Here is a 23,127-nt window from a genome sequence, read left to right as displayed (position 1 = left end):
ATGAATCCGGCGGGTCCGGAATTTGGGACGTAAAGGGTCTGAAACTGACATGTAAAGCAGCGATAAGTTGGTTGCTAGATGTAATTATTCCTATTATTGCTGACTGGATTGAAAAAGTAAAGGAAACCGGAATTTTCTTCCTTGTTACGGAAGCGTTTCGTCCTTTTTATTCATCAGAGAATTCTCACAGCGCGCGAAGGATCGCGCGCCAAATAGATAGATCGGACGATTCGGACCCATCAATCGAGCAGCGACGTCGAGTATTCAGATAGACGATGAAGATTACTGTGATGACTGCGGATGAGCAATTCGTTACCCTCGATGTCGATGCCGACGAGTCGGTAATGGCTTCCCCCTTTTCTGTCGATATGTCTGTTCCTCTATGATTGCCTCGGTTCCCTGTTAGGGTTTCTTTCTTGTTCTTGGTGAGGATTTCATAATGGTTTCATTTTTGGAGTTAGTTAGTGGTGAGGTTTGAAACTCTTGGAGAGTTGGAGGACACTGGACATTTTGGCGTTTCAAATGGATGGTCTACATGTATGTCGTGATTGGAGCAATGCAGTTCGAATTGGTCTTTTTAGAATATAAAACAGTAAGTTGAAGTGGAGAAACAGTTAAAATGGACTGAGGAATCGTTCCTCCGATATCTCTTCATGGCTAGAGATTCCGGAAAACACCGTCATCGTGGTAGGGGAAGTAGCTTAACTCGTGGGACGTCCGAACTGGGGTAGGTCATTTGGGAAATTGGGAGTTAACGACTTTTAGATGGTACTCAGATCCGGTCATATAACCAGTTTTGTGGTTTGCGGGGGATATGGGATAACGGGACGTATTGTGCTATCCCAATTATCCAGTCTTATCTTGTTAATCTCTAACATCCACTTGGTCAGAAAACAGCCTCTTCTCTGACGATTAATTTTGACATTATTGGCTCTTCCATGCCGCTTTAGTCTTTTCATGCCACACCTTTTTGTTATTTCTAAATTTATAGGCTTTTTAAGCATAGAATTTATGCATATGTATTGGTTTCTAAAGGCATTCTTCGTGTAAGAATGCAATTATTCTTCCTGTAGCTGGATGCTTGGTCTTGCGCTTGTTTTGTACATTCTTCAAGAGGTGCTGATCGGAGTTCTGTACCTTGGGGATGCTTTTTGTCATTTAAAGTCACAATTTTCTTCTTGTAGCCAGGTGTTAATGTGCTGCACCTATTCTGTACAGTTTTCACGACTTCAACATATTGTTTCGAATGCTTTAGTCCATACTGGCAATGAATGTTTTCAATTAGATAATTATTTTTTCGTGTAGCTAGGTGTTCAGTGCCACATGTACCGGGGACATTCTTCAATCTGTATTGGTCGGAATGTTACAATAGTGATGGATTATTTTGATGGGATAGTTATTAATATTTAGTTTCTCAATTATCAGAAACTTAGAAACAACATTCTTGGACTTGAGGATGTAATAAAAAGTTGTTGCTCATGTTGGAACTCCAGGATGGGAGTTTAGTTGAGCTTACTCAATGATTTAACATCGTTGCTTTATTTTTATCAGATTAAAAATGGAAAAACATAAACATCAGGTCATATATAAATACTAGAGAATGCCATTTAAGTTGCTTTTTATATGTTGGTTTTCCTATTGCACACTAATGTGAAAGTTGATATGATGCAAAGGAATTTGGAGAAAAGAAGCCTGTGTTGGATTTTCTAGCAATAAGAGGTGCATGCAGGAATGTAAAGGGATAGAACTTATAACTCTTGATAGGAGGAGATAGAGAAATAATAAAGCTAGTGCCATGTAGTTAGTGTAAGACTTGATTTTAATGATGATTAAATCAGCCAAATTTATGAAAAAATTATCATATACTGTGCACTAGCTCAAAAATATCAACTGCATGCTCAACTTCAAATTTCTGGTTCCAAGAGTGTTAACACGTGGGCTCATGTATGACAAATAACCATGACAGTAATGAAAAAAAAAAAAACCAAGTTAATGATAACACTTTGGGAAAGGGGAAAGCTGGAGAAAAAGAGTTTCCACTATTGATCATCACCAACCCCATTATGAAAACAAATGGAAACATGAAGGAACTAAACAATCTAGTGTCAAGGTGGATCTAAAAGTAAGATCCCAGATTATAAAGCCTTCAGAATGATGGTTGATGTACAACTATGGATCTTGTTCTCTTTCCTTGGTTGACTCTGCTGCTGAGTTTGCTAAACATAAGAAGCAACTTATTCCCATTTTTATGTGCCGATGCTTCGTAAACTTTTTTGGCACATTATCGTTTGTTTCCATTATGTATTGTTATCATTCAAATGGCATTGTTTCCACTATCTATTGTTTTCATTCAACAGGCTAAAATTTTCTTTTATTAAGAAGCTTGATAAATTTGGTTCTTGACATGCAAGTTCCGCTGATAATTATATTATGTTCTTTTTCTTAAATTTTATGCTTGCAATAAAAGTGATGTTCTTCAGTGCATTTCATAGGCATACAAAGGACCGTTGCTTGGCCCAATTGTTTAATTGTGTTTGGATGCTACTGACTTTAGTAACTGTTATTTCAGTTGTTATCACAATTTTGGCATTCTTCCTAGTAGTTTTAGCATGTAACTGTTATCTTCCGACATGTGGGCAGTTATTATTTTCTTTATCTGATTTCCTGTCCTGTTGTTGCTGAATAGGTGGAGAATGTAAAAGCACTCCTAGAGGTGGAGGTGAGTTTAGGGAGGGCATGGATTTTAACATTCAGTTCCATGGAATAAAAATTAGGGCAGCATGGTGGTGGAAGCTTAAATGTATATGTTCTCCTAAATTCCTAATATTTTCATTTATGTCACTTATGATTTCAACCCTTCTCTATGTTCTATATGCAGACAAATGTGCCAATTCAGAACCAGCAGTTACTTTTCAATGGGAAAGAGATGAAGAACACAGAGCAGTTAAGTGCTGCTGGGGTTAAAGAGGGCGACTTGATGATGATGGTTTCGAATGCTAATAGGTGTGACTCTGGTTTCCATTTCATTACTTGTCTCCCAATGTTTTTATTTCATGTTTTTTGTTATACTATCTTTGGTTTCATCTTTATGGCAATCCTACGTACAACCATTTTGATGTAATCTTCTGATTAGGTTAATTAGTCAGCAGCTAATTGTCTGATGGGTTCTTATTATTATTGTCATTATCATTATTTTCAGGTGCCATATTAGTGGTGCTGAGGAAGTTCAATCTAGTTTTTCTTGTTGTTAGTTTCTTATTTTTATTTGGAACTAGGAGCTTATAGTTGACTGTTCCCCAAGTTTTCCTTAATTTGGCAAGCTAAGTGTGTTGTTGTTCATCTTTTTCCTTCACACATACATTTCTGAGGTGGCTAGATGATGCAGCATTAGCAGGTCCAGAGTTGCTTACTTTTGCTTATCCAAAAAGACCTCTATGGCAGTTTGCTTCATTGGTGCATGCACATGCACATTTTGTTGATGTTTTATTGTATTTGTGTCCATGTTAGGGTGATGGGGTGGCTTTTTCAGCTGAAAGCTTTTCTCCAATGCTTTCCTGTGTGGCACATAGATCTTAAATTTGGTTTGTTTATGGCTGTTCTAGGTGCAATATGATTTTATGTATCATGAACTGGTTCACTTTTACCATGTTCCTGGAATCCATTAGGCTGTATGTGTTTGCAATTTTTCCTATCAAAATCATTTTCTTTGTATTGGTTTTCTTTTTTCCTATCACCATCTGCCAATATAGAAAAATAAGTAAGTTACATCAGAGATGCAGAGAATTTTTAGATATAATCTTTATTCTGGATCTCAGAAAATATGCAATTATTGGCAATGGTCTTATCATTATTTATTGTAAATATGTTGAGATTTCAAGTTGTTACCCATTTGATTATTTCAGTGCCTCTGCAAATGATCTAAGCTTCAACCCAGATGGATCAGCAGCAAACCCAAGAGCTTTTCAGCAGCATGTTCGGCGTGATGCTCGTGTGATGGAGCAGTTGCTTCAGGTACACTAGATCCCAGTTGTAATAGTTTTTAAATAGCCCTTTTTTTCTTAATCAAGTGACAAGAGTTCTAAATCTTAAAATGCATATCCTGAAGTTTTCCGGTGTGAATGTTTGTCAAGTTATTTAGTTGTATATGAAATATAACCATAATTGTTTTAGGTGGGGTGCACAGTGTTCTTCTGAAGAAAGGGGTATGTTTTCAATTGACAATGTTTTGTGTGCCACATTTAGTAGCTATTCGTTGCTAGGTTTTCATTCTGTTCCCTGGGCCAATTATATCGTTATTGAGAACTTTTTTTTTAACTTTGCAACATGTGCAAGTTCTGTCATGTGGTTCCCCAATATCCAGGACAGGTAAAATGCTTGTTGTGGAACTTTAAGAATACACTTAGAAGTTTACATATTCGCCAGACGTGGGTATCTATTAGATCCATCATGAATGTGCATACACCCACAGAACAGAAAACGTGGATTGCTTTTTCATTTTTCATATGTGCTAATTTTGAAGGTAAATTAGTGGCATTTTAGCTTTTGAATGAGCAGGTCAAAACAAGCTTGACATTTTCAGTGGTTTCTCTTGTTCTGTCTAGCAACTGAAATATTCAGGAGTTGCTTCGTGTTCTATTCATTTTTACTATTAGCAACATGAGTAAAACTTGAAATTTTGTGATACTTGTGTTTTTCTGTTTGGGCTCTTTATTGTTCCATAATGGGATCTATGATGACAGATCTCTTGTCAATTTCATATATAATACTGAGAATAAGAAATATAACCCATATTTAGGAAGCAACTAAAGAATGCAGTTTGCCAGCTTATGACCTTCCTATTGCATCTGTACTTGTAAAGGAGTTATTTGTCTTAAGAGAGGAAGTCTCCTATTGAACATTGCTAGGACTGTGTTTCTCCCTTCAGAGGCTATTTTAGTGCTTGTAGCCCAATCAAAGACAACCGCTGGAACCTCTACAGTCTACATTCCACTATTCTTTCCTTCCCTTTCGATGCGTGGGGGACAGGCCAACCCCCATCATATCAAGGGCATCATGTGCCTCTTGGCAGCAAAAGGCTCTTTCTCCAAGTGGGCAGAGGCCATCCCCCTGAAGGAAGGCAGGATAGACTTTAGGTCCACATTATATGCTGCCTCCCAGAATTATATCCGCCGTTCAAGAATTAGATTATGGCTGAGTTCCGTATTAAGCAATCTTTCTCCTCCACTTTATGGGAGAGAGGAAGGCTGGGGATCAAATCAAACAGTAGTCATGCAATTAAGCTGCAGGTTCCTTTATCCTTGGCCACCAAGCATTTACTTTGATGTGAAAATATATATGTCCCATTATCCATTTGATCTTGTGTTCATCTTAATTTTTCTGTGTTCAGAGTGATCCAACATTGGGTCAAATGATTCTTGGAGATGATGTGGATGGCTTACAAAATTTATTGAGGGAACGCCATAGACATAGACTGCAATTACGACGGCAACAGGAGGAAGAGCTGGTATTCATTCTTTTCCATTAACATGGCTTGTATACATCTAAGGAGGTATTGACAAATAATTAACGTATTACCTAAACTGCATAATGTTCTTAAGCAAACTGTTGTTTTCAGTATCTGTTGCCTTCTCATTTGTGTGGGAGCATGGATAATAGTTTCTGGTTTAAGAAGAAAAATAATTTTATTAAAGTAATGAGTGGCCAGCATAGGTGCTTTTGAAAGAGTGAAATGACACAAATAATTCTGTTGAATAAAAGCTTCTCTGCTTCATCATGTCCTTCATGATTGGATATCACCAACCAGGAACTTTTCATATAAGAAATAATTTAATAGTTTGGTAGTACCCACCACTGTACCACGCGCCATGAATATTGTGGTTCGTTGTGTTCAATTATAAGAAACTCCTTCTTTTTCTTCAAAAAGTATGTAGTTGTACTTCTGTTAACTCTCAAATAAAGGAATTTGGGTAAAACACATGGTCCTGATTGAGTTTGCTCTCTCTCTCTCCCTCTCTCCCTCTCTCTCTCTCTCTCTCTCTCTCTCTCTCTCTCTCTCTCGCATGTAGACAAATTTCAATTGTTTGACACCAATGTTGCTTGTTGCATCTCAGCAACATCGATTTATGTAGACATCCAAACATGAGGCTAAATAAGATTGGACATGAAATAGGAGCTTGCACTTAATACACTCTTGCAGGATTAAACAGTGGAAGTGCTTCTTAAGGTACTGCAATTGATTGTAATGCCCATAAATCTAAAGTTGAAGATTGAATCTCATCTGGTCTCCACTTGCATTAGACGGGAAACTGTTTTATGCTTTTAGTTATGGTTTGTTCCTATTTGTATTGTCTGTCTACTTTAATCTGTTAACCGTTGTATAGATCATTATCCTTTTTAATAATTTGGTTGCTTCTACAGGCACTACTGTATGCCGATCCATTTGATGTTGAAGCACAGAAAAAGATTGAAGCTATTATCCAACAGGTTTTGTTTGTTAAAAATTTCAGTTGGCTATTTTAGTGGTAGTTCAATGATGAAGAAAGTTATGGTTCTTGTTGTATTGTTGCTGATGGTTCTTTAAGGACATTTCATGTAACCAGCTTGCATTATGATGCATCCAGAGAAATCTGGATGTGAATATGATTAACAGGGCATGTTATTTTGATTGCCTTTAGCTTAAGTGCTATGTTTTTCATAATCTTTGTGCATTTTCTGTTTGGCCTCATTATTTAAGTGTGGTAGCATTGGAGGTCTTAGGAATTTATGGTTTGACTCAGAAAACCAGGAGCTGGCAAGATAAGATGTAAATGGAAAGATCCCTAGCAAGGTCTTGTGTCTAGAACTAATTATACCTGATAAGACATAATTGGACTTGGGTCAAGTTGGTCCAGATCTAAACACGTCCAATATAATATGCAAATGCAGTTCAAACATGTCTCATGTTGTAAGTATTTTAGGGGCTGTTTTGTCCCTAAAAGATCTCTTAGAATGTATAATGGAATTAGGGCTTGTGTCCCACCTTTTTTGCGCTTCTTTCTCTCCTTTTCTCTTTTTTTTTTCTTTTGATTTAGCCATTTAGGATTGTGGTGGCTTCATCAAGATTTGATATTCAAATGTTCATGGTATCAGAACTAGGTTCCTGACTTCTTCCAAATGCTATGCCCAAAGAAATCTAAAATTTGTTACTCCCAGTTAGAATTTTTTTTCCCTTCCTTTCCTCTATCATCTTATTTCTGTTTTGAACCCTTTTTTCCTTTTATTCTGTTCCTCTATGTTTATTCATCTTCAAATAGTTCCAAAAATTCAATTCCTGCATTGTTTTCTTGATCTGAAATCCTCTATTTTCTAGTCCTTTGATTTTCTTGGATTCTTTGCTTCTTACGTCCGTGATCTGTTTTGTTTTCAGGACTGGTTTTAGGATCTGATCTAACTTCTATATTCTGACATCAGATCAAGATCTGATTGAAGCCAGATCGTAGTTTGTTTCTTTGTCTGGTGTTGGATCAGATAGTCTCCTTTCCTTTTATTTCCTGCTTGTACATCTAAATACCGTGTCTACTATTAATATTCCCTCTATTTCAACATGTCTTTGATTCTATGTTGTTTTCCCTCTTCTTCCACCTTTTCCATAACAGAGAAATTCGATGTAAACTCGATTCTACCTAACACTGTTTCACGCTGATATTCAATCAACATATATGTGGACAGGACACAGTGATCAGGTTGAGTTCTAAGAACTTGCCATCTGGGAATGCCGATTTTTTTTTCGAATGGAAAAAAGAAAAGAAGGGCATGCTTTTGTATTGCAGTTTTATTTTTGTATGAAGCTGAAATTTTATTTTTGCAAAGCTCCCTGATTGAATTAGTTTACTTTTTCACTTCCTATTATCCCGGCTTCTTCCTTTTTTTCTTTTTTTCTCTCCCTTCTTCAGTCAATGTATTCCTCTTTATACACTGAACCCTCTTCTCTCTTCCTAAACTGGAGTCTCTTCCAACTTCTTGAGTTCACTTGTTTTTGAAAAGCTAATTTCATTGTCTGAACTAAAAGAGGAAAAATCATTCTTTCTATGAGGGGCTAGGATTTGTTTGGGCATCTGAACCGATCAAGTTTAACCCTACCACAGTTTATTTCACAGGAAAGGAATGATGATTAAGGAGTTTCATTGGTTCAACTTTAAGTTTAACACACTTAAGATCCAATTTTATAGCATTGATGAAGCGAAATCAATCCTTGATTACGTATACCTTCCGGCTTCCATGCTCTTCCAAAAGGTGGTGATATATAATCTTGTTGAAATTACATGGGTTTGGCAGTTATTGGGTGATTTAGGAGAAGAAGCCTCCTGATCTCTTTTATTCTGTGGCAATTAGAGTACTATCATCATTGCTTTCACCCATCATATCATAGTTGTATGAAGCATATTGAAATAGATTAACAATTCAATTGACAAAAAGTTGAAGATGTTGAGAGGAATATTTATTATTTTGGATAGCTAATTGCAATTCATCAAAATTTTAAGATTTATTGAATATGCTGTAATAAGGTGGACTTTTCTGTAATTCATTAATCTCTATTTGAAGGGACATGAGTCAGAAGATAGGCAAAGGGATTTCTTGTTCGATTTCGGTTTTTCTCGTTCGATAGGAAGAGGGATTTGAAATGGTATAGATTAGGGTTAATGGAATGTCTGTTGTCTCCAGTACATTCCAACATGGTATCAGAGCCATCCATGTCTGGGAGGCTGTGACACCACTTGGAAACCTTGTTCTCTTCTTCCTCTCCATCCCTTCTTCTTCTTCCTCTTCTTCTTTCTCTTCTCTTTCTTTCTCCCTCTTACTCTGATTCATGTGGATAGTGGGTGAACAGAAATGTGATCTCTGATGTCAAAATATGACACAGTGATCAGATTTTCTGGTTGCCCTGTTCAAAATTGATGGAATGGTGTCTATGGCATATTATGAAGGCCAGCAGCAATGTAGAATTGGTGAAGCAGTCAGTCACGTGTTTGATGGTCTGCTTTTCTGAAGGCTTGGACTTAGTTCGGCCACTGATATGTAACATCGAGTTCAATTCATATTTATTTTCAGTTGTGGTGGTGGTTTAGGGGAAAGTATAAAGTCAGATTTTCTGCCTTAGTTGATGTAGAGTTAGGGCAGATTTGACGTGCTGTGTTATGCCCTGGTTGATGTGGTGTTGGGAAATTTTATTTTCCGTTGACTATCCAAGTTTTTGTGGAGTTAGGGCAGAGGTTAGTTTCTATTGATTGCCCTAGCTGTTGTGCTGTTAGGCAGATTGGTTGTGGAGTCGGATACTGAGCCATAACTCAAATTGCTACAAAAATGATGTGGGCAAAATCCATATTAACTGATTTGAATGTAAAAGTCTCTACCCCCATGGTGATGAAGTGTGATAACAAAACTGCCAAATATATTGCTAACTACCCAGCCATGAGAGGACTAAGTACATCGAGCTTGATTGTCATTATATTGGGCACAAGATGTAATCAGGAGTTCAGGACATATCTTTATAGTTCATGTAACCTCGGAAGACTAAGTGGTGGATATCTTCACCAACCTAACCATAGTTCTACATTCTTGAAATATTGTGACAAGCTGAACATGATAGATATCTATGCTCCAGCTTGAGGGGAAGTGCTGAGAGGAATATTTATTATTTTTTGTAGGTAGTCACAATTTATCAAAGTTTTAATATTTCTTGAATATGCTGTAATAAAATGGACTTTTCTGCAATTACTTACTAATCTCTATTTAAATAGAGATTATGGTTAATGGAATGTGATTTTATGTTCTTTCCAATACGTTCCAACAGAAGATAAGGAGATCAAGCCTAACGAAACATTAATTTTCTAAAGAACAAGTTGTCCATTTTCAAGGACCATTTATAACTTGAGGGATGATGATAAGGCATGATTGGGCTGGGATCAAGTTTCTCCAGATTTAAAAACATCCAATATAATGTGTACGTGGAGTTTAAACATGTCTCAGTCTGTAATTTGTTCGTTATCTTAGAGGTTGTATTGTCCCTCAATGTCTTTTACAATATGCAATGGAATTAGGACAGAGTGCTGGCTGCTGCTTCACCACTTTGTGTGCCCTTTTCTCTCCTCTTTGTTTTCTGTTGACCTAGGATTCTGGTAACTTCATCAATATCTGATATCCAAATTCTTTCGAGGCTTCTTATAAGCCTTCCAAATTTATCTTCTAGTTAAGTTGTCTGTTCCAATTAATGCAGCATTTCAAGCATTTTCTTAATATCCTCCTTTGTCTAGATCTGAGGTTAGCCATAGTCTACCTTATGGGTGTTTCCTAGAAATTCTGTCTGCAAAATTGTTTCACAGAGTTTCAACATTCAGCTTGTTAAGGCTTCAGGTGAATTGATATTCCTTGTGCTTGTTAGTGTTATGCATAGTTTGAACCCAAGCCTAATTGCCATTCTAATAAAGATTATGGCAGTCTACATGTTGTCCTTGCAGAACCAAATGAAGAGCCTAGCTCATTATGTGAAAAAGTAAGCAAATGCCATGACTATCTTTTGGAGTTTGAAACCATATCAAGGCCCATCCGTCTGGCAAGCTGCTATTAGGAAGTGAAAAAAACACCCTTGCATCATCATGCTGCTCATTTTTTGGACTCTGGAGTCGGCCCGATGGAGCATCTTTGCCTTCATTCATGCTACTCTTTTTACACCATTGAATCTGTTGTAATTAGATATTGTCTGATTGAATTTGTATCATATCAATTGGAAAAGTTATATCACATTCTGGTCTAACTAGCTGAGAAAAGCTGTTGGATAGCTTTAACATGTATCAATTTAGGGCATTTGTCAATGTTGTTGGGTTTGGGTGTAGTATTTTACCAAATATGTATACTAATAGGAGATAAATAAATTTCTCGTGTATGTAGTAAACAAGATATAATTACCAGCTGCTAGTTATGAGACCAAATGTGCACTCTCCGGGGTTGATTCAGAGTTCTTGTGTTGTTCAAAGCTAGTAAAAAAAAGTTAAAAAGAAAGAAGCAATGAGTATTTTGTGTTAGGCATCATGTTGTAGTGATCTAGTTGAAGACTAACATTGCAAAAGAAATGCAACTTGTTTATTATGCTGGAGTCGGACATGTTGCGTCCACATTAAATTTTCAACAGAACCATCATAGTTTAGGTTAGTCATTCGAGTAAGTTGAATGTTATTAATGTCAATAGAAACTTATACTTAAGAGCAGTGTCACACAAAACATGTTTTTTTTTGGAAAAAACACGAAAAAAACGCGATAAATAAAATTGCCATTTAAAACTTAAAAAAATGTGCTTTTTGAAAAAGACGTTAAAAACTAAAGAAACACGGGAAAAGTGTGTTTTTTCGTTTTTTTCATGTTTTTTTAATGCCAAACAGTTTTTTTCCATTTTCTATTTTTTATTTGTTGCAAATCTACTTATTTTTTGATGTTTGTGTTATTAGTTTCTCACTTATCTTATTTTTCCTTCATTTTTAGTTTTTATAAATTTTTAAAAATTTACCATATTTTTTCCGTTTTTTTCAATCTCGCCGTATTATACCCGAAAAAAACCTCGCCGTTTAAAATCCTGAAACGTTGTTTGTGACTTACATTTCTTCATATACCAAAATCTAAAGTATTGCTCTCTTTATCTTAATGTTTTTTACTGTATTCATATTTGCTGGTTTTTCTTTGGTCATCAAAGTGCATGTATCTCATGATTGAGCATTCACACAATTTTGAAGTTTTCGGCTGTTCATCTATTTATGTTTATAAGTCACCTGAACCGCTAGAAGTATAGAATAGCGTGATTTGTTAATTGGAGCTTTTTTGCACTTTTTCTTCGTATCACAGAGAGGAATTGATGAGAATTGGGAGGCTGCATTGGAGCATAATCCAGAGGGTTTTGCACGGGTGGTATGTGGTTTGAGAACACTCCTACTAAGCTCCTGAATCGAACTTTTCTCCTTAACATGCATATTTTTGAACTTTTAATCATTCAGGTAATGCTATATGTGGATATGGAAGTGAATGGTGTGCCGCTGAAGGTACAGAGCTATAAAATTTTTAATCCTTTCAGGATTGCACAAAACATTATCCTGTTATTGTTTTTAACTTTTTATCTGTTGAAAACACAAGGAGGGACAAAATGGACCGGTGATTTAGAAAAAACTCCTGACTGAATGTCATATATGAGATATTGGTGAATAGTGTTCGCTTGTGAATTGTGGGCATGATGGATTAAGATGCTATGTCATTCTCTTGTAATTATGCTAATTTTTTTTCCTTTGTGTTCTACTTGCTTCATTTAGTACTTCATGCTTTTTGTGCCCTCTTTTCTAGGCATTTGTGGACAGTGGAGCACAATCTACGATAATATCAAAAAGTTGTGCTGAGCGTTGTGGGTATGTACTGCACATGTTTCAATATCCAATACTCATTAATCAATAAATCAGTTTCTTAACTTTTCTTTGTTTGATAGTTAACATTTATAATGCTCATCAAAATTTGGTTCTTCTCTTGTTACCTGATAAGAAAGTGCACTTTTATTCGATAGAGATGCCTTACTTCATTTTATAGGTAAAATTGTTCTCCAATTCATTGTGATATTCTACTGCAGGCTATTAAGGCTTTTAGATCAGCGTTACAAGGGCATTGCACATGGAGTTGGTCAGTCAGAGATACTTGGTCGGATACATGTGGCACCAATTAAGGTTGATATCAGACTGATGACTGTATTTTCAAATAAAAACCATGAAGCATGTGTCGATTCTGTTGTTGGTTTGTATCAAGGAGATGCAAGTAGTATATATAAAAACCTTCTGTCTGTGTCGACTTGCTTCTGGTTTCTAACTGAATATCATAACTTGGCTCCTGTGTCACCAGTGCATTAGGCACAAATTTCATTCTTTTATGCTGCTAAAAGTTAATGGTTTCTTTATAATAGTCAATATGGTTGAACTTGGGACAGATTGGACATGTGTTCTATCCTTGCTCGTTCATGGTGCTTGATTCTCCTAACATGGAGTTTCTTTTTGGGCTTGATATGCTCCGCAAGCATCAGGTAAACTGCTTGACAATCTTGTTTCATAATAGAACCCTCTATTTTACTGTTGTATGTTTGCTTCAAAATTTTAGTAATTGTCATTATGCAGTGCGCAATTGATTTGAAGGAGAATGTCTTGAGAGTTGGGGGAGGAGAAGTTTCAGTGCCTTTTCTACAAGGTTTATATCTAAAATTAACGAAGTTTTAGTAGGTTAACGACTTGTTGTAGCATGTAAAATTTGTTTACCTGGAACCATAACTGCACTATAATTTCTTGGATTAAAAGCTCTTAATTTGTGATTATATTTTCTCTGTACTTTGGCTTAAAATTTTATTGATTCCTACTCATTAGCTTTTCCTTTTATTTTAGAAAAAGATATTCCATCTCATTTTCTAGATGAAGAAAGATACACGAAGCAGCAGTCTTTAAGCACGCCTTCAGCTCCTGTAAGTAGTATGACAATAACAAAATCTTTTGGCCTTCCTTTTAACTTGGCTTGTTTCAGCAAGGTGCTTTTATTCTTTTCCTGTTATTCGTTATGTGGTTGTCACTTTTGTGCATTAATTCACAAATTTCATCATGTTTGTCCATAAAAGAACAAGCGTTGCATGTATTAATTTTTTTACCTGAAAGAATTGGGAGGAGCTCCTTATAAATTTAAGAAGTGTGGCTAAAGGAAATCTCTCCCCAGAGGACGGCTATCTCTCCCCCACAACTTCTCCCTCCCTGCAAAAGGAAGGAAAAAAAAAAAAAGAAATGTAAAAAAAAATCTGAGATTTATAGGCCCATGTAAAATGCTGTTACCGGGACCTTTTTAATGTCTTTTGCAGGGCACGTCAGGTGGAACACCAAAAAATGATCGTTACAGTACTGCACCTTCTGGGAGTAATACTTCTGGTTAGTTTCTTACCGTGTTCACATATTTCAGTTTGGTGATTGCTTTTGGTGCTTTAGACGGTTCCACTTTCTTGTCAAGTCACTGCAATCATTTGTTACTCATCATGATTTATACTCTGTGGTAACAGGAACTCCAAGAAATGTCAGTACACAGGTAAAATGCTCCCTGATGCCCTTTCTTGTAAGATTCGGTAGTTTGAAATTGTCATTTTTTTCTTGTTCTCATGTCCACAAGTTACGGAAGCAAAGACTATATAGCTCCAGTTTGCTTTCATGTCTCAGAAAAGATGGTTTGTTAAAATAATTAGAGGATGCACTATAACGTGCTTCAACATGGAACCATTGGAATGCAGTTGGTGTTGCTACTTAGTGTCATGTCTCTCGGGATTTGACTTTCTGTATTGCTACTTAGTATCATGTGTTGGGATTTGTCTCTCTGTAGCACAATGCTCTGAACTGGTTAGTGTCTTCAGAGCGCAATTGGTGATCTTCTCGTTAGTGCTCGGAAATCTTAAAACGTGGCTATTTTCTTGGTTGGCTAATGAGGTCAACCAGGTCCTGCTGCTGTGCTTTGCATTGAAATACTCTGATGGTTCTGCTTTCACCTCCTTGTTTGCAGGGAGCTGAGTACGAAGCCAAAGTCACTCAGCTTATGGATCTGGGTTTCAGTCGTGAAACAGTAACACGTGCGCTGACTCTTGCTAATGGTAATGTAGAACAGGCGGCTGGTTTTCTATTTGCTGGTTGATATGATTGCACTAATTTATCTTGGACGATGTGCCTTAATTATTTTTTTTATTGATGTGACAAGTTAGAAAAAATTGTTAAATCGACATGATTATTGAAAGTCCATTTTCCAAACGATGGCACAAATTGTTTATTTTACAGAGAAAAGGCATTTATCTGCTTTAAATTATTAAATCATTTTGGGGAAAAGTTTTTGCAAATTAGTGGACACAGATGAAGCTATAAACAGATCCATAATATATCAAATATTGGTGCATGTGGTCAAGCTCATGCAAAAGAAGTGGGTTGGAGCTGGAATTCATCCAAAAGCCAAGAAAAGATTTACCACCTAAAACTATATCAAGTTGAAGAAAACACCTTGGTATCTCGGGTGCTTTGATGGCATCTCCTGGCATAATATGGCAGGGCTCTGCCTAATCCCAACCTATCGTAAGGCTGAAAAAAGGACAAAGATTATGAAGGTTGTTTGACTTTACATTAGCACAGATCAGATACGTGTTTGGTGCAACTTGGGACTTCGAATCAGATCTCACCGTCTAATTAACTCCTTCGTTGAAGGTGGTCTGTTAGTTGAAAAAATGTAGCTATTGGACAGTGAACCCAGTATGCAGCTCTGCACATGAATAAAGTATGATCTACTTGATTGTATGTAGATCCAAAATTTTGACATAAAACTTTGATTTGGCATATAAAACTGAGATAAATGCTAAGAAGTTGGTGTTACACATCTTAATGTGGTTATATGGGAATGGGTTGGAAATGAACGATGAAATTGCACAATGTTCTGAAGACAGAATTGGTGCAAGTTGTAACCTTGACCGGTCTCACCCCATTAACGAACAGAACCCCAATATTATGGGAAGGGCCCGTTTATGTTAATTTTTTTTAAAAGATTTTACAGGACCTGAGAAATTATTTTTTTGGTTTCAAATCTTCATGAAATTCGTGCTTTTGAAAAGGAGGGGCAAGAGGTCACCTGGTTGTATACCCGGTATGGTGCTTCGCTCAAGGACCTAATATAAGTTGTTTCTATGAAGAACAACTTATGATTTGGCGACAACCAATGACACAACTTTTAATATTGTCACTGAAGTTAGTTGTTGATTTAGTGAATAATTCTCCTTTTGCCTTTCGAAAGTGACATGAAAAGTAAACTTAATCGTGTGAAGCATCTAAATATCTATTGGGTAATTTCTAGCATTATCAAAGAAAAAGAGAAAGTCACGTAACTAATTTGGATATTATATGAAAAGCAAACTAATTAGATGCAGAACTTAATTATATTTTTAATAATATCCGCAAATTGGAATTCTCTTCGCGTCATCACCAAATCATTAGGTGTGCTTTTTTCAAGTAGCAATAAAAATAATAATAGTAAAAGTGATAATAATTTGTCTAGCGATAAAGTGTCAAAACCTCCCCTCCCCGAAATTAACAGCTGTGACGGACTTGTCAGTATATGTTCATGAGTTCAAACTTCGTATGGTTTTTTTTTATAAGATAAAGTCTTCGTATTTTTCACTTAATGAGTGTTCAAGACACTCAAGCAAATTTCCTTCAGAGTTTTCACACTTCCATCTCCAAATGTATCTTTTTGTTATTTGAAAAAAGAAAAAACTACAACGATGCAAAACCTTAAAAAAAATAACTTCCTGGTTTAAATGAGGCTATCAACGAACCCACATTACGCTTTTCTCTTTTGGAAGAAGGGACTTGTAAACATGTAGGAAATCTACCAAGGAACACCTTTCAAGCGAACATACTACTGAGTGTTGCTGAGCCTGACATCAACAGTATTGTCCATTCTGTCATTTTATGTCACATGAATATCTTTTGACAGTCTCGATGCAGTTTTTTAGGCCCCAACAGACGCTGCGATTTTCTGAAAAACGGGCGTGGAGTTCAGATCTATATATGCATGCACAATATAATATAAATAAGATAAACAAAAACACTATATTTTTTTTTGAAAAATTTCATGTAATTGAAGTTTAGAATACTAATTACAAAACAATAGTTTAAATACAAACGAGAAACATGTAACAAAAATTTTAGATTGTTGACGCACAACCCAAGTTGTCACTAAATTGCAACACATATAATATCAAAATTCAGTGACGATATTTGAAGGAAGCACATGATTCAAAAGGACAGAGTTGAGACTTGAACTAGGACTAGACCTCTTTTGCTCTTCTTTAGAGTCTAAGAGTTGAACTAACAAACCCGCCCAGACTCTCTGGGAATGAGTCTGGTCCAGTTCGATTTCTCCCAAACTCGATCCATAGACGGGCAGGCCAGCGTCGGCGACCCGGGATAGAAGCCCGACATCTGACACCTACGGTCGACCGTGCTACCTGTGCGGCATCTTCTTCACCCTCTCGACGTGAATCCAGTGATCGAGGAAAGAGATGGCGAGCTCGAAGCCGTTGGGGAGCACCGGCGAGTTCTTCCGGCGGAGGGACGAGTGGAGGAAGCACCCTATGTTGAGCAACCAGCTGAGGCACGCCACTCCAGGGCTCGGCATCGCCCTCGTTGCTTTCGGCATCTATCTCGTCGGCGAGGCCATCTACAAGCGCGCCCACCCTCCTTCCCACCATTGACCGTCCTTCTTCTTCTCCCCTTCTCTCCGGTACTTTATTCTTCCTCTTACTAGCTTTTCCATTTCTTCCCCTTCTCCTTCTGAAACGAAATTAGGGTTTCTGTTCTATTTTATTCTGTCTGTATGGGCTTCTTCATTTTTTGGGTTTACTTTTAAGTTTCTTTTTTTTTTGGTGTTTCTGTAATTTCATGATCTGCAAATTGGTCCTTTTATTATATCGTCGATGTTGATCAGATGATTCTTGTGATTGATTTTGCTGTATTTTGCAATATTTTTTTTTGGGTTTAATATGGAAGTTAACCCAAAAAATGTACAGCGTTCGTGATTGGGAGCACTTGCGTGGGGCTTTTATGATGCAGCGGTTACTTCTGGCGAGATGGGGATTGGGTGATCGTTTTTCTGTGATTCATATTAGACTCAGGTTTTCTGGTCTCTGTAATTCAGACAGATGGAACTAAGCAAGCGACGTCGCAGTATCTGGCTGTTTCTTGGTTATGAACTCTTTTCTTTTTCTGTTTCTAATAACGTGAATTGGTTTCTGAACTCTATGAAAGCAGAAACATATGTTCTCTTGGTATAGCTCCCTATCTCTCGTTCATATTTTTCGGATTCAAAGAACGGTGGTCGACTGAGGCCGGTGAATGACATGTAATGCAAGTAATTGTGTTCAACATTCTTTCTTTCTTTTTTTCTTTTTTCCATAAGACATCCGCCTTGAGGCATTTGGCCTTTTCTTAACTTTACTTTGAAGTTGATGATCCATCTGCAGTTTGGAGATGAGTACTATCGATATTGTTTCCTTTCCTTTCTTCTCATCTTTGCATGCACAAGCGACGCTTTTCCCTTGCATAATGACTTGCCTTAAGTTGCTAATTTTATTGCACACTTGATGCACCTAAAATGTACAGATACTTGAAAAGAATCCTGTCACGTTCTTGTTAGTTTTTACTGTCCTTCGTATCTGGGTAAAGACTTGCTGCTGCTGCTGTTGTTAACAATGATTATTATGTGATTATTTCATTCTGCATCATCTCATCAATATCTTGTTGGATACCGACATCAACTCTAATGTGAGCAGATGTGCTAGATGGTTTACAGGGACTGATGAAAATTATTGATCTAATTAGGGATTACTCTTTTTTTCCTTCATTATGAGATGCGAGATTATATTTTGTAAATACTCTAGGATCTGTCTCTTCACTGTTTATCATCATTGCTGCCTGGCAAGCCTTCATGAAACTGAAAGTAATTGCACCTGTTGGACCAAGACAAATAGATAATATTTCTTTTTGATTTGGAGAAGGCAGGTACATCAGATGTTTCAACTCCTGTGGCAGATAGGTATTGGTTTAAACAGAGATTGGGATGCCATCTAATAGATTGTCCGAAGTGCCCCAAACTCCAAAGGTCCCATGTCTGTGGTGCAAGTTGTATATGAAAGTTTGATAGCTGAATCCACTAGTTTCTTGCCACAATATATGGTAGAAAATAGAAAGAAAAAAAATTCATTGCACTTTAATCTCTATGTGACTTGAGAGTCTTCTTCCTCTTCAGATTGGTCCACAAACAATTCCCCGGATGTTGCTCCTCATGACATTCTTCATCTTTAATGCTTCAAACATTGCTAGCTTGAATATTGCTAACTCGGTGCAGCTAAAGGGACTCCAGTATATAAAATTTCATCTTTCTTCTTCTTCTTCTTCTTCATCTTCTTCGGTATTTGCTGAAACTAATTGATCGTATGATGACTTGGCTTCAAAAATTGTACCTCTGATTAAAACAGCAGCAGTTAGATTTGTTTCTAGAATCATGTACTGCTTCTGTCTTTTCTTCCTCAGTATTTGCTGAAATTAGTTGAATGTATGATGACCTGACTTCACGTGAGCTGTGCTCATGTTGGTTCTACAATTTTACTTCTGGTTAAAACATCAGCAGATAGATCTGTTTCCGGAATCATGTGCTATTCTGTAAATTTTGGTGGTGGGATCATCTCTCTCTCTCTCTCTCTCTCTCTCTCTCTCTTTTTGTATGTATATATCACCACACACATTATATAGGTATTTATATTATATTAATAATGGTGAAATTAACATTATAAGTATAATTTTCACCAGCTAGTCAGTACACTGATATGCATGGCAGTTACTAAATTTCTCTAAGTTTACTAGTTAATAAAAGTAGCACAATTGATGCATTATGTGATCCAACTCTATATTCACATTTGAAAACTATAAAAGCAAATTTTCAAACAATGAGTGGAATGGGAAAAAAGTCGAATAAGAAGAAAATTGATACAATTATACTACTTATGTGATAAACATTACATACACAATCTAACAACGCACATAAATATGGGAAGCCTTTTCTTTTTCAATTGTCTGAACAAATTTGGATTTTATAAAATTTAATTTTAGCTAAATTTTGTGTGAAAATCAACATGGCTATGTTGATTTCACCTAGGCTCCTAGCACTTCTTTGATTGTCTAAACCATGTCTAGAACTCCACCCACACCCTGTTGTTTTGATAATTGTGTGAGGTGAAAATCTCATGTATGGTTCTGTAGAGTGACAGTAAAGGTGACTTATCTGTCAATATGACTGACCAGGTGATATAGTCCTTATCCATTCGTAGGAATAGAATGTTGAGACCTTGAACCAACCATATGAGAGAATAGTAGTTTGATACTTTTAGTATAGAGGAATACCTAACTTATTCTTTTAGTGGATTGTGCAAACTTTTTAGCTTCCACCATTTTTTCACGTTGAACCTTCGCCAATCAAGTTTCGTAACATTCAAATCCCAGAACTGGCCCGTGAGAGCACAAGTCTGAATGTTAAAGAAATTTCTTATGCTTTTTTCTTTGGGAAAAAGGTCCTCTCCTCATCCATTCGTAGGAATTGAATGTTTAGACCTTGAACCAATCATATGAGAGAATAGTAGTTTGATACTTTTAGTATAGAGGAATACATAACTTATTCTTTTAGTGGCTTGTGCAAACTTTTTAGCCTGCACCATTTTTGTGTGATGAACCTTGGTAAATCAGGTTTTGTAACATTCAAATCCCAGAACTGGCCGGTGAGAGCATGAATCTGAATGTTAAAGAAATTTCCATATGCTTTTTTCTTTGGGAAAAAGGTTCTAAATAGTTCAGAAGTAGGACCAGTAGGTCCAGTATGCAAAGACCAAGACCCTAGTTCCAATGGTGTAGATGAGTGTCTACTGTTATTCGTCTTCTTCACGATAGACATTATGCATCCCAAATGGATATTCATTAACCCTGTTCTTCCCTACTTTGTTGAACACGGTGCACATGAGTCTCAGTTGTCCACATGTGCCAAATATTTTGAAGGGTGCTTATTATAAGTTTTCTTCTAGTGTTCAGATCCCAGCAGCCCTGGTGACTGAATGCCAAACTGGCAGGTGCGAGCATGTCTCAGAATGCAAAAGAATTTTTTAAGCTCATTTTTCTCGGGAAAGTGATTTTGTAAGTAATAGAAGTTTGAAAAATCCGAAGAAACTAGTTTGTTTGCCTTGATGATTGTTACACCGTAATCCTTCTTCTTGAAGATACATATTAAGCATTTTAAATGGATATCCATTAATCCCTGTTTTCCCTATTTTCTGTGAGACTGCCTAGGGGTCTCAGTGATGCCCAAAGATTTTGGAGGATGAGGATGCTTCATACTAGAAAGGAATTCCAGAAAGCCATTTACCACTCATCCAGTGTATGTGACATAATGAGGCACCTACTAAACGTAATGCCTCTGTTGACCTGCTTAAAAACTGTGGTCCTCTAGCTCAAGAGCCTGTCTGTCGTAAATTCCCAAACTTAGTCACCATTGTTCCTTTTAATCAGCCTTAGGCTGGGAAATATTTGATCTTAATTTGTTATAAACCTGGAAAAGTTAGCACAGTATTATCTTCGCTGGATGCTTAGAAGAGAAGTTTCTTGGTTGAAAGGAGAATATGTTTCAAATGTCTGGATTCATTTGGTCGAATGACAAAAGACAATTCTACAAGGAGGACATGCCATATAAACTGCTATTGATCAATACAGGCTTCAGCTGGAAAGAAGTTAGTCGGGATTGCCTGCTGCTGTGCTTTTGACGTCCTTGGGATTTGGAAGCTCATGGATGTTGGTTTAAACTTTGAACAAGACCAGTCTACAGTGAGCTACTCGTGAAGGCCTTTCAGCTACCAATTTGAAAGAGAATGCCGATAGTTTTCTGATTATGCACATTAGCATTTGTGTCATCATTTGTGTTGTCAACTGTTTGGAAATGTCAGAGGATTATAAACAATGATGTCTTCAGGGTGTTTTAGTCCATAACTAAGAGCTTGCTCTTTTTCAACTCCTCAATCTTATTTTCATATTCAAACAAGCCTCAGTCCTCGAAGAGGAGTTAAATAGCATGCCGTGGAGATGATCTGGAGTGGTCTTTTAAAAAGTCTATGTCTGGGTGCTTGTTCCCTGGCAAGGCAATCTGATGCTGTGGAATGAATGATATTGATGTAAAGTATGTGGCCAACATCAACGTATAGACTGCTTCCCTTCCACTAGAGTTTGCTGGAGGGTCTAACATGTCACGGTGAGTTTTTTTAGGAGAACAACACTTGGGAAGTTCCACCCCTTGGTTGGTATAGTATTGTTATCTTAAGTTGTTGCGACTTCATTCACGCCATTGGCTTGAGATCTTCAGAACCACAGTTTTAGTATTCGGAAAAAACATAGGGTCCTTTGCAAGAGAAGAGCTTGCTCTTCGAACTTTTTTCTATCAGTAGTCTAAGAACCACATATGTACGGGACATTCTTACGTCACATGCCTCCATATGGTGCCATTTTTTTTTATTTCTACTTTTTTTTTCATTGTCTTTCATGGTAATTTAGTTCATACTGTTGGTAGAATCGAGTCACTGTTGCTCATTGTTTTAGTTAATGGAGATCAACAAGCTTGACGAAATTTTGTCCCCCTTTTGAGGTGGATTCTCCAAATTTAAGCGGCCAATATTCTGAAAGGAAATGATTGTGCCACTGTCGTGTGTGAGACCATTTATGTTATATTACATTAGGTTTGGTGAAGGCTGTGGGACATGCTTTGATGCTACGCTGAATAGATGAACAATAACTTATTCATTTCTATATATGTGAAGTCAAGACAAAGTTTAGTGGGAGTGTAGACCAAGATGGAAGAACTGAGGATAAACCAAGGGTTAACCTCTTTATGTTCTTTATTAGCTCTGATTAACTTGATGGTGGCAGGGGGTGGCGGCTTATGTTATTAATTTGCGAAGTAGGGGAAGTTAAATGAAAACTTTACAAACTTAGTTGTGTTTTTTGTTATTACATTAGAATATAGGCACTTTTTTTATAAAATATACTAACTAAAAAATTCTGGCTTATGGTAATTTCGCCAATAAACCTAGGCTTGTTGGTCGGCAGGTAAAAGACCATGTTTAAAAATGATCGGACAGCCGTGAGTGTTTTTCTTTACTGTTCAAATAAACATACGACGATCAAGTTTATACTCACATATACCAAAATAACTTCAGAAATCAAAGGAAAATGTATTGGGAGCACATAAAAGACAAACTCCGGTTCTAAATAATGACGCGAAACTAACCATCGCATGTGACGCATGCCCAGTATTACTAGTGTCATTTCCTCGATCTCTTATCCCTTAACTAGATTTTTGTCGTCTCTCTGATTTTCTTAAGCAGATATTTCTTCTAATAGATTACCATTTAGTAGTAATACGTATCCAGTGAAAAATATAATTAAAGTATTTTTTGCGACGATATTGGCAATAAGTGTCTTACAACTA

At 36.8% G+C, this 23,127-nt stretch overlaps 2 protein-coding genes across 3 annotated transcripts; both read left to right on the top strand.

Annotated features, from left to right (window-relative positions):
• Nucleotides 1-126: 126 nt before the first annotated feature.
• On the top strand, nt 127-14,819 carry LOC116251474 (protein DNA-DAMAGE INDUCIBLE 1). Its single transcript, XM_031625765.2, has 16 exons — nt 127-341; nt 2,687-2,719; nt 2,879-3,003; nt 3,903-4,011; nt 5,387-5,503; nt 6,418-6,483; nt 11,869-11,931; nt 12,018-12,062; nt 12,358-12,419; nt 12,635-12,728; nt 12,986-13,078; nt 13,170-13,239; nt 13,431-13,507; nt 13,892-13,958; nt 14,087-14,112; nt 14,578-14,819. Exons 1-16 carry the CDS (start codon nt 276-278, stop codon nt 14,704-14,706), a joined length of 1,242 nt encoding a protein of 413 aa, XP_031481625.1. The 5' UTR covers nt 127-275; the 3' UTR covers nt 14,707-14,819.
• A 2,121-nt stretch (nt 14,820-16,940) lies between these two features.
• LOC116250924 (NADH dehydrogenase [ubiquinone] 1 beta subcomplex subunit 3-B) lies at nt 16,941-17,975 on the top strand. Of its 2 annotated transcripts, none has more exons than XM_031624917.2 (2): nt 16,941-17,334; nt 17,601-17,975. In XM_031624917.2, the coding sequence occupies exon 1, from the start codon at nt 17,114-17,116 to the stop codon at nt 17,303-17,305; it is 192 nt and encodes a 63-aa protein (XP_031480777.1). In that variant the 5' UTR covers nt 16,941-17,113; the 3' UTR covers nt 17,306-17,334; nt 17,601-17,975. The 2 variants fall into 2 exon arrangements, with proteins under 2 accessions (XP_031480777.1, XP_031480776.1); XM_031624916.2 differs by having other exon boundaries at nt 16,946-17,334; nt 17,621-17,975.
• The last annotated feature ends 5,152 nt before the right edge of the window (nt 17,976-23,127 follow it).

Source organism: Nymphaea colorata, chromosome 3 (genome assembly GCF_008831285.2).
Source record: "Nymphaea colorata isolate Beijing-Zhang1983 chromosome 3, ASM883128v2, whole genome shotgun sequence".
Classification (NCBI taxonomy): Eukaryota; Viridiplantae; Streptophyta; class Magnoliopsida; order Nymphaeales; family Nymphaeaceae; genus Nymphaea; species Nymphaea colorata.
Note: the sequence above shows the minus strand (reverse complement) of the source record. Positions and strands in the feature narration are given on the sequence as shown.

Coding starts and splice junctions, on each gene's coding strand:
- LOC116250924 (XM_031624917.2), top strand. CDS start 17,114: ATGGCGAGCTCGAAGCCGTTGGGGAGCACCGGCGAGTTCTTCCGGCGG.
- LOC116251474 (XM_031625765.2), top strand. CDS start 276: ATGAAGATTACTGTGATGACTGCGGATGAGCAATTCGTTACCCTCGAT. Junction 342..2,686: donor ATGTCGATGCCGACGAGTCG/GTAATGGCTTCC, acceptor GTTGCTGAATAG/GTGGAGAATGTAAAAGCACT. Junction 14,113..14,577: donor CAAGAAATGTCAGTACACAG/GTAAAATGCTCC, acceptor CCTTGTTTGCAG/GGAGCTGAGTACGAAGCCAA.